The sequence below is a fragment of the Antechinus flavipes genome, chromosome 3 (assembly GCF_016432865.1).
Source record: "Antechinus flavipes isolate AdamAnt ecotype Samford, QLD, Australia chromosome 3, AdamAnt_v2, whole genome shotgun sequence".
Lineage (NCBI taxonomy): Eukaryota > Metazoa > Chordata > Mammalia > Dasyuromorphia > Dasyuridae > Antechinus > Antechinus flavipes.
In genome coordinates, this window is record NC_067400.1 from 288,363,410 (window position 1) to 288,379,096 (window position 15,687).

A 15,687-nucleotide genomic window follows, 5' to 3' on the forward strand; every position below is an offset into this window, starting at 1 on the left:
GGCAAGATTAAGTGAAGGTTTTTAAACATGGGAAAATATATGACCATGTCTGGAGCCTGTAGATAGGGAGAGTTTGAAGATTAAGAAAAAGAGGAAGAAGAAAAAGGGACAGACAAATAGAGGGAATGATTACCAGGCAATAAAGGAAATGAAATTGATTAATTTTAGAAAGGGGAAAAGCCATTTTAAGAAGCTGAAATTTAACCTAGGAAATAATTTACGGTATATACTAGATAATAAACAACTTTTATTTTTCAGTAAAATAAAAGTCAAGGTCATTTTCTGAAAGACAAGGTTTTGTAGCATTAGAAATTTGGAAAGAAAGTTTGAGAAAGCTACTATGAAAGTCATACTAGGGAATCATTAAGAAAAGAATAAAAGGACTGATATACAGTAACTATGGCCTCCTTCATATCAGATAATAAGAATGTGTAATGGACACAGATGGCAAGGTTGTAAGACTTGTTCCAGTACTAGAGTTAGGTAAGGTATGGAGAAGGCAGACAATGAGTATAACCCAAGACTGAAGACTGAGAGGGTATGAATGGCAAGACACAAGACTTAGAAATGGAAAACAATGCAAAACCAAAATGGCTGCCTTGGGGGGGGGGGTGTCAAGGGGGGAGTCAAGGTTGTGAAAGGAAAAATGAGAGGTCAGAAGAGAAGAGGTAGATGGCAAGAACAGGAAGAGACAAAGAAAAGATGTAGGAGGGAATGAGAGGGAAAGACAGAAGATAAGGAAATTATGACCATAAACAAGAATTTGAGTTAAAAATAATGGAGACACAATATTGTCTTAGATGATACTAAAAGTCCCTTGAATAAAGTGGGGAAAAGATTCTAGGAATTGACTCTGTACATCAGGATGTTTGAGGAACAAAGGAAAAAGTTTCCTGACTGCAAGGTAATGAAATAATGAAGAAGTCTACAAAAAAAAAAAGTTGCAAAAGTGGCACCTTGCTAGATTTCTTTAAAAATAAAGTTTGATTATAATTTGGCCCAATCATTCTGGAAAGCAATTTAAAACTCTTAAGAAACAGAATAAAATGTCAACCCCCTTTGATGCAAGATCTTCTGGGAGATGCAAGCATACACTCTAAAGAGGTCAGTGACAAAAAGGCTCAATATACACCAAAACATTCAAAGCAGCACTTTTTTTCTTTCTTTCTCTCTCTCTCTCTCTCTCTCTTTTTTTTTTTTTTGCGGAGGCACTTGGAGTTATGTGACTTGCCCAGGGTCATACAGCTAGGAAGTATTAAGTATCTGATTCTGGATTTGAACTCAGGTCCTCCTGACTTCAGGGCTGGACCACTGCACCACATAGCAGCACTTTTTATAGTATGAAAGAACTAAAAACAAAATAAATGCCCACACAGTGGAGAATAGCTAAAAAAGCTGGGTATATAAATGCAATGGAATAGTAGTACATTGTAAGAAACAAATATGAAGAGTACAAAGAGGAAGAAGATTTATATAAACTGATAAGGTTAAAAAAAAAAAAAAAAAAAAAAAAAAGCAGAGCCAGGAAAAGGAAAAGCCAGCAACAGAGAAATTCAAACTGAATGCCACAAAATTATAATGACCAAGGGTGTGACCCAAAGAAGAGATAATTGCAGAAATCAGGCCCTATATGTATGGAATACTGATGTGCTATTTCGTTTTATGAAACATTTTTCCTATTTTGTTTTTTGTTAAAGGGATAGATTTCTGATGTGAAGGGAGAAAAGGAAAACACTGTAATATGTGATATTAAAAAAGATAACTTTAAAAAACTTGAATTTAATTTAGTGGGTACAGAAAAGGTGTGGGGAGAATTAGGGAAGGCTTTATGGAACAGGTGTAAATCTAAAAACTTTGTCTCAAAGAAGCAATTAAGGAGCAATGGGAACTTCTTGATGAAGGGGTATAAATAAAGCTTGTGCTTTGGGAATAGCAATTTAGCAACTGTGTGATGGACAGATTGAAGGTTAGAAAGTTAACAACAGGTAAGCCATTGTAATGATCCTTCTGAGAGGTATTAAGAGCCCAAATTACAAGGGCACAAATAAAAGATATTCTGCAATGAAAAAATGTTGAATACTTGGCAAATGTTCAAATACCTCCTCCACTAGCACCTATGGCTCCTATTCTTCCCTTCTCACATTCCACTCCAGTCCTGCCCACCACATTCCTATCCCCTTGCTCTGTACCCCTAGAAGCTCAAGCTATATTCTAAACAAATCTCCCTCATTCTCAAAGGCTTCTTAAGTCCTTGGAATGCTTTTGCTTTATTATAAGCAAACTATTCTTCATCTTAAATCTTTTGTCAAGCAGATCCTCTGTCTTTTTGCACAACAGAATCCTGGGACAACAGATCCATTTTATCTTCCTCTAAAGGAAAGTTGTATTTGACTTCCTTGGAGAGGATCTGAGGAGGGATCGATATATTCCTTATGTCTTACTAGCACTTCTAAATAATTACTTTGCCACTATTGATCAATAAAATTTCTTCCTTCAAAGTTCATATAATCTAAAAGTGTCCCTGTCTCCCCATCTCTAGGGTTATAATATACCAATTGCAAGGTGCTCTGTCTCTTTCCTCCAACCCAGAATCTGCTGTTATCCTGTCTGACTTCAATATTCATGATAATCTTTCTAATAAGTACATCTAAACTGTTCCCCCAAACCCTTACAAATTGTCTTCTGTTCATAAAAGGCCATAACCTACTAACTAAAATCAATAGCCTTTTCTCAGTATCCTTAATTTCTCTGCAGCAAGTGACAATTTTGACACCCCCCCCCCCTATATTTTTATCTTCTTCCTATGGCTTTCAAGATACATTTCTTGGTTCCACTGGTATCTTTATTTCTTTCACTTGATATTCCTATGTGTTGCTCCATGAAGATGGTTAGCTGTCCCCAGTATTTCTAATACTAATGATGAGATTAATAAACATTACATATATTGGTTGTTCAAAATAAATTAAAAGCTATTTCAAAATAAATATAAATGTAGTTCTATTTTATTAAAATACAATTAATTACACATTTCATGATTTAAAAAATTTCATTCTATCCTATTGCTGTCAAACATAGATGTGAAGTGGTATGTTTACATATAAATGATAAAATTTTACATTTACATTGTTAAAATTCTTTTCTAAATATTTTTATTTTTCATGAAATTGAAGTGAAAAGGCTAGTATTACTCTGCTGAAGAAAGGACCTGGGGATAGCATGCAACATTTTAAATCATTTTCATCAACTGGATGGACACTTAACTGTTTTCAAAAAGAACAAAGAATTAAGTTTTGGTAGAATCTATTTTCCACCTTGAATTTAGGAACTATTTAGATAATATTTTAATTAGCAATATATGGGAAACTATGAAAAGTAAAAATTACCTGGTTTATCTATAATCGAATAGGAAGCCAAAAATCCACGCCCAGAAACATGGGTTCCACTCATGAATAGCACTGTCATTTCATTGCTTTTTGATTCAATCGAATGATTCAGTTGCAACCCCAGACCACAGTATTTGCCTAAGGAATTTTTAAAAGAATATTAGCCTTATATATTCAACATGTATAACACAAGAAAATGTAGATATCAGCAATGTACTTATAATTAATATTCAGCAGCCATTCAATTAAATTAATTGATAATATTGAAAGTTTTGATATAATTAAACTATCCCTTTATTGAAGAAAAATTAAAAAGTAACTCATTCAAAGAAAATAAAGTGAAGGCAATAAATTTCAAATTCTCTACTTAGTGCTCCATTTTATTAATTTGTAACAAATATCACACAGATGAATTTTTAGTAAGTTTGCTTTTTGATATACTCAGTGCCTTTCTTCCAGGCTTATGTTTAGAGTCAGTCCCAAAACCCCTCCCCTCAGGGTGTTTCAGTTCACAAAGAAGACTTCTCAATGGGGGTCCTTAGACTGCAGGATCAAAGGAGGAGGTGTGTGTTTAGAGTGAAAACTAAACAGTAAAGCAGAAAGAATGAGAAAAGACAGCGGTTAGGGATCTAAGTAGTGTCAGATGCATGGTGCCTGTCACTTAGCAAATGCTAAATAGATGTTTGTGGTTGACTATGTGACACATAAACTGGTTCCACAGGCAATTCCAACAAGAGTTCCCAAATATTTAAAACAACATAAATATCATCTGAATTGAGTGCAAGGATTACTAAGGAAAGATTTTAACAGGCATACTTCTGGCATGTCTTTAAAAAAGTTCTATTTCATTAAATTCATTAAATTCCTAATATTCTAAGTACTACACTAGACATCAGAAATAAAAACAAAAATGGAAAAATGCTCAAAACCCAGCAAACACAGATATACAAAAGAAAATATATGCCGAATTCTGTGCCTCATATCGCAGGCCCCGTTAGTGTCCCATGCCTCCAACAACAATCACCCAATTATAAAAGTTGACCAAGGCCCTAACCGGTTCATTTTAACTTTCCCATTCTCCACTTGACCATATCTCCTTATCAATCTCTTTCTACTTCACTGCCACCTAAATCTGTTCCAAATGATTGTCTCCTCCAATTCTTTTACCTCTCAATACTTTCTGAGTTCATTACCCTTGGCTCTGATTTTATTTTCCTCTAATTTCAACTCAATATTTAGTCATTTAAACTCTATAATTCTCTCCTCAAGATTTTTGCTCCCTTATCCCAGCATTGTTCTTTTCATGTCAAACCTGTTTTGGATTGTCATCCTTTGCCTCTTTTATTACTACTCATTAGCCGCTGAAAAGTTAGAGGAAAGGTCTTGGGCACTTTACAAATTTGTGTCACCTGACCTCAACTGGGCAATTATCATAGGAAAGAATTCCTTTTATTTATTCTCTAATTATTCCCTATTTCCCCTCCCTAAAATACTATCATAAAACTTTTTCTTACTCAAGTCCCATCTCTTCCCCCACAGCTTAGGAGCTTGCTTCTTTACTGAGAATAACTGAGGTCATTTTATGAGAGCTCCTTCTTAACTCATTTGCCAAATGCTTGATATCATCTCCCACTATTACCTACTTTCCCCCAGCCTATCCCAAAAGGCATAGCCCCTCTCCTGTATATATAGATCCCAATTCTCCAATAGATTCCATAGTCAATCATCAATCCCACCCCCAAATTGTATGAAATTTTCAATCGCTTCTTATCAACCAGTTCCTTCCCTACTCCTTTCAAAGATGGCCATACTTCCCCATACTTAAAAAAATCATCACATTGCTCTTCCCATGCTCCCAAAATCAGTTCCTTCCCTTCTTCCCTCAAACTTTGCAAACTGGCTTCAAACTTTATTCAATTGAAACTATCTTCTCCAAAGATACTAATGATGTTTTAATCACTAAATCTGATGGTATTTTCTCAGTTTTAATCATTCTCCATATATTTGCTGCATTTGACATTACTAAACACAGTGGCTTAAAAACAGTAGGTGCTTAATAAATGCTAAACACTGACTTTGACACTGTTAACCACCCTCTCCCAGACCCTGCTCCTACCTGGCTTTCCTCCTATCTTTCTGCTAGTTCTTTTCAATCAGTCTCCTTTATCATCCATGTCATTCATGTCTCCTACCTGTCATGGGCTCTCTTCTCCCTTAATACTCCAGTTATTTTTATCTGCTTTATAGTTTTTAACTGTCATCTCTATACAGATCATTTCTAGAATTATCTATCCAGTCCCAGACTTTCTCCAGAATTTCACTTCTGCATCACCAACTGCCAAATTGATAATTCAAGTTAGATGTTCTGGAGCTATTTTAAACTCAGGATGTCAAAACAAACTCCTTATCTTTCCCTCTTTGTAATGTTCTGGTTGGTTTTCTTGAGGTCTTGGGGCAGCCTTCATTTTAGTAGAGTAATCACCACAAGAATAAGCAGGTATTAAAGTCCAAATTCTTTATTGCCTCCTTGTCTGGGGCCTGACTAGTTTTCTTGAGGCCCTTCAGATGGGCCTTGGTCTCAGTGTGGGGAGCAGGAGGACAGGCCAGCCACCACGAGGCTGATGAAGATGGAATGAATCTCTGAGTCCAAGGGCTTGTGTTCCAGCCTCCAGTCACAACAAAGATGGGAAATGAAATGAATCTGTCTCTCAGTCCCACCCTGGCTGTTATATATTCTATTATAATTACATCATCGTAGATGTGAATCTTGTAGAATAGATGTCAATCTTGTAGAACTATATTAAGTACTCTAAGTACATGTACTGAACTTGAACTGAACTAAGAACATGAACTGAAATAAAGAACTATTAAGCACTATGCTAAACTAGATAACCATTGTCATTAATTCCACTGAGTTAGTACCTTGTAAGAATCTTTGTTTTAAGTACAGAATTCTGGTCCATAACACCTATTAGCTCAAGCTCTTACCTCCTTCCTACCTGTGCTCCCTGCAATTGGACTTTCTGCCTCATCTTCTCTATTCCAATCTATCCTCCATATGGGATCCCATAGGGAATTTTCCTTAAAGGCATAATGACTTCTTTACTCAGGCCACCCCAGTGGCTTTCTCTTCCACTCTGCTTTTAAATCTCTCCATGATCTGGACCCAAACTGATTTGCCAAACTGGCATTCTATTTAGATGATGAGATAATGCTTGTAATGCAATCAGCACAATCTGGTTCATAACAGAGGGTAATTAAATGCTTGACACCCTCCTTACTACCCCATGAGTCTTTCTCTCATACACAAAATTTGATCTCTTGTCTCTGTGCTTCCTGACCTCCACCTTGAAGAATGTCCTTTACAATGAAACTGAAGATCCATCTTCTGCATGAAATTTTTGTTCCCCCCCATCTGCTCATGTCCTTCCTCCCAAATGATCTTAAACTTAACTATTTTGAATGTATATATACTTATTAACTTTATACTCATGCAGCAGCACATATTTTTCTATATACTTGCCATTTCCCTCATTAGAATGTCAAGTTCCAGGGAGAGAAAAGGGATTGCGCCTCATTTGTTGGACCTGTACCCCTAGACTGGCACAAAGCAGGCGCTTAAAGAATTGCTGACTGATTGACCCTCTGCAAATTACCTCACCTAGCTCAGCCTTAGTTTCCTTAAATTTGCAAAGAAGAAGACTGAGCTCTAAGGTACTGTCCAGGTCTAAACTAAAGGATGGCTACAGAGAGGGAGAACAAATACTAACAACTGAGAGGATTAGAAAGGCTTCCTACAGAAGATGGCACTCGAGTTGAGTCTAGAACAGAACCAAAGATTTTGAAAGAAAGAGAGACATGGGAATATCCGAGGAGTCCAGCAAGCGTGAAAGGTGGGTAAGGCAGGAATGAGAGGAAGATAAGGATAGCTTGAATAAAGAGACTAAAGTAGAATAGGGAAAAGCAAGTAACATGATATGGAAATAATGATAATTATAATTAATAATAATAATAATGATAATGATAATGTTAAACAAGTCAGGAAAAATATACTGGAACCAGATTGTAACAGGGTTTCAAACACCAGAGGAATTTGTACTTTATCCTAGAGACAAGAGGAAGCTATTTTATTTTGTTGAACAGAGGAACGGTAGAGTCAGACCTGAATTTCAAGAATATCAATTTTGCAGCTGTCTGGGAAATGAACTGAAGTAAAGAAAAAGAATTAGAGAAAACAAATAAAAGACTCTCAGGAGTCTACATTCACCCCCCTCTCCAACTACCCTTCTTCTGTCAAAGGCAATCATCATCCTTGCAATCACATCCTCAGAATAACCATAGACTCCCATCTCATATTGAATAGTGGCTGAATCTTGTCAGTTTGATTAACTACAAAGTATCTTTTTATCTATCCCCTTCTCTTCTCACTAGGGTACCTCTCAGTACAGGTCATTACTTTTCATTTCTAAAATAGGACAAAGATGTCACAATGCCTATATCTGTAGTATGGTATATTAGAAACATGCAAGCAAAATAAAAGGGCAATGCTGCATCAGCTTTTTATGAGTTGCAAGCAATTAGAATAGAAATGTTAATAAGAATAGAATGGAAAGTTTTTATCTGTAAAGGATTGAAGATCGTAACAAAAACAAAAACAAAAACAACTTGTTCTTAGCAGAGTAGTCATTCAGTCAAAAGATTCTACTTTCTTTAAGGAAGAAAAAGAAAATGAGAATGAAGTGGATAGTGAAGGAACTTTTACTGCTAGCTATGACTGATTCAGTTGTTTTCAAAATCAAATTCAACTGCATAATATTAAAATTACTGGAGAGACAGCCAGTACAGATGAAGACTTGGCAGGGAAATATATCATCATGTCTTGAAAAAGAAAGGAAGAGATTATACTTATAAACAAACTTTTAATATAGATAAAATAGATTTTTCTGGGAAAGAGTACCTTCTAGAACATATATTTCTAGGAAAGAAAAAACTCAATTTTCTTTTAAATTGTCTAAGAATAACCTAACACTTTTACAGAGCTAGAGAGGCAATGTAGAAGGAGATTTTAAATGAAAAGCAATGCTTGTCTATTGATCTTGAAATATTCATGCTCCTAAAGTTTAAAATTACTGATTGCTTTCCAAGGTTTTATCGGCCAAACAAGAAAGCATTGAAGACTAAAAAGCTATTTTCAAAAAACAGCTCTAAGTTATTTTAGCCTAACAGTAGAAAAATATTGCAAGGACAACAATACCGAGTTTAAAGCACTAGCGATTTTAGAAAATGCCCCAGACCATCTATCTATACTTGGTACATTGTATAAAGAATGTGAAAGTATGCAAATTCTCTGAAATATGGGGATAGTACAAGAAGACAAAGAAAAGACAGTTCAGTTTACACTACTAAAAATATTTTCAACAACATATTTTGTTATATTATTACACAGTTTATGATATTTGCTAATTTTTAATTTTTAAATTTAAAAAAATTTTCCTTTACACCCTATTACTTTGTAACAAATTTGAGTCAGAAACAGTTTTCTTGCCTTTTGCTTTTATATTATATTATTAACTAGATTAAAGCTTATTTTAAAATTTTTTCATTGGGCAGAAATAATAACCATATTTTACATAAATTGATAATTTCAAATAGTTCAAATTCAAATCATGACCACTTCTGCACAGCTCTTGAAAACTGATCTAGTAATATTTTCAATGTAAATCACCTTTCTGCACTACACTGTACTTTTTGTTTATTTTCATTTTGATCAGAACTTGTAACCTAAGTTTCTGTCACATAAATTCTTTGGTTATTTCCCATGCTAGGAGAATTCCTCTTTCATTATTTCAAAAAGAACATACTATTATGCCCTGAAATTTTCCAAAAAAGATTTCAGCTTAAATATCTTATTGTGGAAGGTTAAAAAGCAAAGAACAGACACCTGTCATCACTATGCCAATACCTTTGATATTCTTTAAGATAGAAACAATCTTACCCTTGAGGAGAATTACTGTCAAAAACACCATTCTACTAGGTAATCACTGAGTACAAACCTAACTTTATATGGATTCCTTTTTACACTCAAGTTTTATGTCTTAGCACATATACAGCCCACATCTCCACCCACCAAAAAAGCAGCAGTTTAAAAAAAAAAAAAAAAAAAAAAACATCCAGCAGTAATCACATTCTTTACATTTTAATCCACAATAGAAAAAAGATGACAAAAGTTTAAGGCTTAGAGTTCTTAAATATTGTATTATTAATTTAAAATTCTAGGGAAGAAAGGATTTGGATACTAAAAATAAAAACCTATTTTTTAAAATAGAAACACAGAAGTATTTCACACTCTTTCCAAACACCACCCAAACAAAGTATGACTTCAATTTTTGGCTTCATTAGCTGCTTTATAGTTGTTAGTTGCAAAGCAAGCTGAACCCAAAGTTATCGCCTAGCACATTAACTTTTCAAACCAGTTGGAAATAGCTAAAAGTAAGATAAGTCATACCAAGCAAAAAATTTACATAAGCCAGTTGATTCTTATTAAAGAGTACAGCTTCAACCAGATTCACCAGTACTGGATGTTCTTTGCCATAAAAGAGTCTAAGAGAGATTTATTAAAAAGTAAGTACAACAAGACACAACAAATAAAACACATTAAGTAGAGCTGTGAATACAAAGACAGACATCATCTCTACTGTCAAATTTATACTATAGTAGCATAATAGAAATACTTAATCTTTCTTCCACTTCTAGGTAACAATTTAAAAAAAGAGAAAAAGAAAAAAAATGCTTTTAAGTTACCAGATCATACAAAGTAAATCTCAATGAACTGAAACTATAGAATGTATACCAATACTAAAAAAAAAGTTATTTAAGAAAATTTAAAAGGGAAAAGTATAGTACACATAGTACTAAACTTGGGAGTCAGGAAGACAGGTAACAGTTCTACCTCAGATACAGATTATCTTGTGAACTAGGACAAAGTCTACCATTCTTGTCACTGTCAATACCAACCAGTGACCAGAAGCCAAGAAAGCCTGAGGACCCCATTAACAGAAGAACTACCCCAGCCCACAGGACCTGCTTTCATGTAGCCATCATTCAGGGTAGCAAACCTCACCAAGATGAGACCCAGTAAGTTCTTCTGCAGGGGCTACAGTCCTTCCCTCCTTATCAGCCCCAGCTAATGGAGACTTGGAAAACTAAGTGTTCCCCAGTAAAGCTATTTGCACTATTAAACAGTTCGAAATAAGGAATGTGTTTAGTTTTATCAAGGGGAATGACATTAAAGATGATATATTACAATCTGCTCTGCCATTGTATTCTAAGAACCATATGCCTTTCCATCTGACTTGTAGCTGTTAGCTACTAAAAATGTAAGCGAAAATGAAAGCAAAAATGATCTTGCTTTTCCATTTATATCTCTTACTTGCATGGAGCCTGGAATGAGAATTTAAGGTCACTGTTTTCTGAACTTATACATTCTGCACCGAAAATGTCAAAGTTTGGAAGGAGAGAGTTTGGTACTTCAAATGGGGATTGCGTTGCTCAGAATTTTAGAAACCTAAAAGCTAAGGTACTAAGAAAGCTGAAGTAGGAAGGCTTTCTGCCACTCCTAGAATAAAGATTCTGGTTCGTTCCAAAAAATCTTGGCAGTATCTTACAAAAGGATTTCAGCTTTGCCAAAAGCTTTGACACCACTGGTGTCAAAGTCAAATACAAATGGGGAAATAAGGCTCCTTTCTGGATACATACTGACAGTTTTCAGAAGTAAAATTGTCTATATTATATTGCATTGTTACCTATTTTGTTAAAAAAAAAAATTCCCAATTATATTTCAAGCTGGTCTAGGATGCACTCTGGAACTCTGAGATTTGTGCATTTGACATCTCTGCTGTAGACTTCAGAAACTATAATCGTCCAACAAAGCTAAAGGCCCTGTAAAGGCAGCCACTAAAACTAATGGAGCAACATATCCTGCAAAGAATAGCTCCAGTGAATCCAGAGGGGCAACACGTTCAACACAAATATCACACACAGCAAGACATACTGTGGAGACAATATAAGAAAACACCAGTGGTCCTGCTTCATTTAAAGTAGGAATTACTCATGTATGCAAGCTCATCACATGTAATATTTATATTTGCAGAATCTCCCTTTTGATGATATGCATACTAGTTGGAGTGCATGTCCTAAATATAAGTAGTAAGTAGTTTTCTGTTATAATTCATTTTACTATACTATACCAGGAAATGGTTTTTGCTTTGAGCTGTGTCTGTTAAAAGGTAAACACATCAGTGGGGGCTTGTGCACTACAGTTTTGGGAGTAAGCCCTATAGAGTATAGAAGAAAATCAGTTTCTCAGTGGTCAAAGGATTTGAACAAATAATTATCCAAAGAATTTTGAAATATTAACAAAGATATGAAACACTGCTATAAATCATTAAAAATAAGTACAATACAAATAAAAATAAAGACAATAAAAATTGGAGGAGGAAGAAGACGACAAATACATTTCTTAAGGAAACTATAAGAATTTGTCAAAGCACTTGGAATTAAGTTTTTAAAACTGACAAAAATGCCCATTGTTTTGTCCAAAGATGCCACAACTAAGAATATACCACCCCTCCCAAGGAGAACAAAATATCTATACATAAAAATATCTATAATAGCACTTTTTGTAGTAGTAAAGACAGAAAGCAAAATAGAGTCTCATTCACTGGGGAATGTACACAGATGTACAAATATGAGGAATTACTTTTATGGAGACCTAAACTAAGATTAGAGAAGTAATATAACTTAACCCAGGCAAGGTACACAGTAGCTTAGAGATCTGATTCCTAACTCAGTGTTATTTCTACCAAATCAAATTTACTTCCTAAGAAATTGATAGTGGATATAAAAGTGGTTCAGTAAGTTATCAAATATAGTCAGTTGTCATTCTTGTATAATGTTGATACAATTCTGGTATGTATCTCCAACTCTGATCTAATGAAAGTATCTTTGTGCTTTGACTCTCCTCCTGTCTACAAAATGGTATATACCTTAATCCCTGACAATGAAGCAGAGAAAGTTTGAATAGCCCCTTGAATAAGAAGCATTGTCCAGTTCAGGAAATACTGAATTTAAGATTCCAGAAGTTCACATATAAGTCACTGCAAATTTTCCCATAGAAACAATGTGATATATAGAAATTAGCTTCCTAAAATGCTCCACAAGTCTTACCATAAGTGAACCTAACAATGCCCTGTAAAATAGTCTCTCTTTAGGAAATGCTTTCAAGAAACCCAATTATGATACCTAGAAGTTACTTCTGAAAGACATGAATGGATAACAAACTGAAGATAGGTTCTATATTGGACACAATAGTATCATAATGTTATGTATTTGATCCTGTTCTGTTCAATATTTTTTATTTTGACTTGAAGACACAGAAAGCATGCTACCATATCTGTGGATGAGACAAAACTCTGGATATCAAAATCAAGATTCACAATTGGAACACTGATGAAATGAAACTGACTATGGAAAAATGCAAAGTTGTGGATCTCTAGGTCAGAGTTAGAAAGAATTTAAGAGATAATAAAAATTTTCAAATTTTTATGTACCAAAAATAGCCTGCACAAAAGCCATGGTAAATTGGCTTGGCTCAGGAAGATATGAATTTAAGTTGTACTCGTTTTTCTTGGTTGTGTGACCCTGGTCAAGCTGCTAAGCCTCTGTGTCCCTAAATCACTCTCAAATAACCAAGGTGCAGAGAAGCCAAAATGCACTGAGAGAAGTTTCCTCACCCAAAATGCTATACACTAACTGAATTAATAGACAGACTCAATTTATCAAACAGTATTAGTAAGGCATGAGGTTTTTATTAAACAAAAGATAATGACATGATCGCCACACTCCAAACAGTGACTCCTGAAGGCCTCAGGATCATCCCACATCCCATTTCTTATGGCATCTATGACTTACTTTACCACGAAAACCAGGTTAGTGTGTCTTTCCTAATGCTTTCTACTACACCCCTCAAAACTCTTTGCCTGCCCTCCTCCTTTGCTCTAGCCTAGGAAACAGCCTACTCTCTTACATACTGTTTCATGTCTCCTTCAAGGGTCTGGCCCAACATCACTCCTCTGCTGTCTCTTGCTCTCTTTCTACTTTCTCTCTCTCTACTGTCTGCAAACAAACAAGTTTTCTCTTATCCTTAACACAAACTTCATCAGATCTCACCATCATACAAACCTATATCTCTCTCCATCCTTTTACTGCTAAACTCCTAAAAAGAACTATCTGTGCTCAGTCTCCATTTCTTCACCACCTGCCCACTCATCTCCCTTGCAAACTGCACTCCAAGCCAATCCTTGACAAAAGACCATCATAATCTCTTAAATGGACATCTTTGCCCATCTTCCCAAGGTACTCTTCTCCTTTGGCTTTTTCTGACATTACTCTCCTTTCTTCCTACTTCTCTAACTCTCATCTCAGCTTCTTTAGAAGGTTCACTATTAATCTCCTCAGATTTACCAAAGAACTGTGCTGGGACTTTACTATTTCTCTACTTTTCTCTTGCTGATCTTATCAGTTTCCACTAATTCAATGATCAACTCTATCCAGATGACTTACCAGTTTTATATTTATAGCTCTAATCTTTCTCCTGAATTAGAAGTCCAACTCTCCAAATATGCCTGCTAGATTATCTCTAGGAATGTGCCAGTAAATGGATCTCTGCCCCCTCCCAAAATTTCGCAAATTTAATCTGTATTATAACCTTTTCTCTATCACTTTATTGTCTAAACAATCAATAAAACAACTGAACCCTGACTTTTAATATTTCTGAGGTATAAATGCTCACACTAAATATGTAAGTCAGCTTTCTGAGCAATTACAAGCTGACTGGCACATTCCTTTATTTGCCTCTATTTAGACTTACTATTATAGGCACCCCAAACTCAACATTTTTACAAAACAACTCATTAAAACTTGCTCCTTACCCTCTAAACTTTCTTTATTATATCTCTTTAAAGAACCATTACTCTCAGAGTTGCCCAGGTTCCCAATCTCAAAGATACCCTAGAATGAAATTCCTTCTCTCTCCCATATAGTAGTCTATCAGCTACTAAATCCCATCAATTACACCTCATCTACATTTTTCAAATATATCCTTATCTCTCCACTCAAAGGATGACAGTCCTAGCTACTTAGCACTTATACAGACTACCAAAACAGACTCTTTCTTAGTCCAATTCAATCCAACATGATTGCTCCACTTCAGACAATGGCTGTTCCCCTCTCTTGGAGACCTCAGAATCACTCCATGTTTCATTTCCTACAGAAGCTATCACCCTCTTACTTTACGAAAAAACCTGAGATTACCATGTCTTTGCTCAATCTTCCTACTATGCCCCTCAAAAATTGTCCAAATTTTAGGTCATCATCTCTTCCTATGCTCTAGATCAGGGGTCCTCAAACTACAACCCGCGGGCCAGATGTGGCAGCTGAGGACGATTATCCTCCTCACCCAGGGCTATGAAGTTTCTTTATTTAAAGGTCCACAAAACAAAGTTTTTGTTTTTACTATAGTCCAGCCCTCCAACAGTCTGCGGGACAGTGAACTGGCCCCCTATTTAAAAAGTCTGAGGACCCCTGCTCTAGATCCTGAGAAATAAGCAGGCTAATTAACTCTTCCAAATTCTATTTTCTTTCCTTCTCTATCTTCAATCCATTCACTATATATGTGCCAAATCAGTATTCCTAAAGCATGAACTAGGTCTCTTCAAACTAATTTCTAACAGATTCTAACAGCAAGATAAATTCCTCCGCCCATTATTTAATCTCCCCCCTCCTACAATTTGACTCCCACTTACCTATAAAGATATTTCAAATCCCTCCATATCAACACATAATACATTCCAGCCAAATTAGATTATTAGTTATCCTCACACCCTACATTTCATGGATCACCTCCTTTTTGTACAGGCTACCTATCCCTCATATCTCAAATGCATTTCCTTTTCAGTTCAGATGCTACTTCCTTTAGAAAGCCTTTCTTGAATTCTCTGGGTCTTAGTATTCTATCATCATACCATCTTTGCACATTCCTAGTAAAATATATAAGTTCTTAAGAATAAAAACTACTTTAATTTTTGTCTTTGTATCTCCCAATGCCTAGAGCAATGCCTTGAACAAAGAAGCATTTAATATGTATTTGTCAAATTGCACTGTTGAAAGTCTCAAGGGGATCAGATGTCCCCTGGAAGACAGCTTGTGATTAGTTCAGCTTTTCCTCAAATTAAGTGTCAGTTTTTCA

The 15,687-nt window shown here is 35.3% G+C and overlaps 1 protein-coding gene across 1 annotated transcript in view; it reads right to left on the reverse strand.

The window, feature by feature from the left end:
- DCBLD2 (discoidin, CUB and LCCL domain containing 2) overlaps nt 1-15,687 on the reverse strand; it is a 111,141-nt gene that overhangs the window by 63,168 nt on the left and 32,286 nt on the right. The window contains exon 3 of the mRNA XM_051985167.1: nt 3,384-3,521. Within this exon, the coding sequence (XP_051841127.1) occupies nt 3,384-3,521 (138 nt within the window). The remainder of the gene's footprint in view (nt 1-3,383; nt 3,522-15,687) is intronic.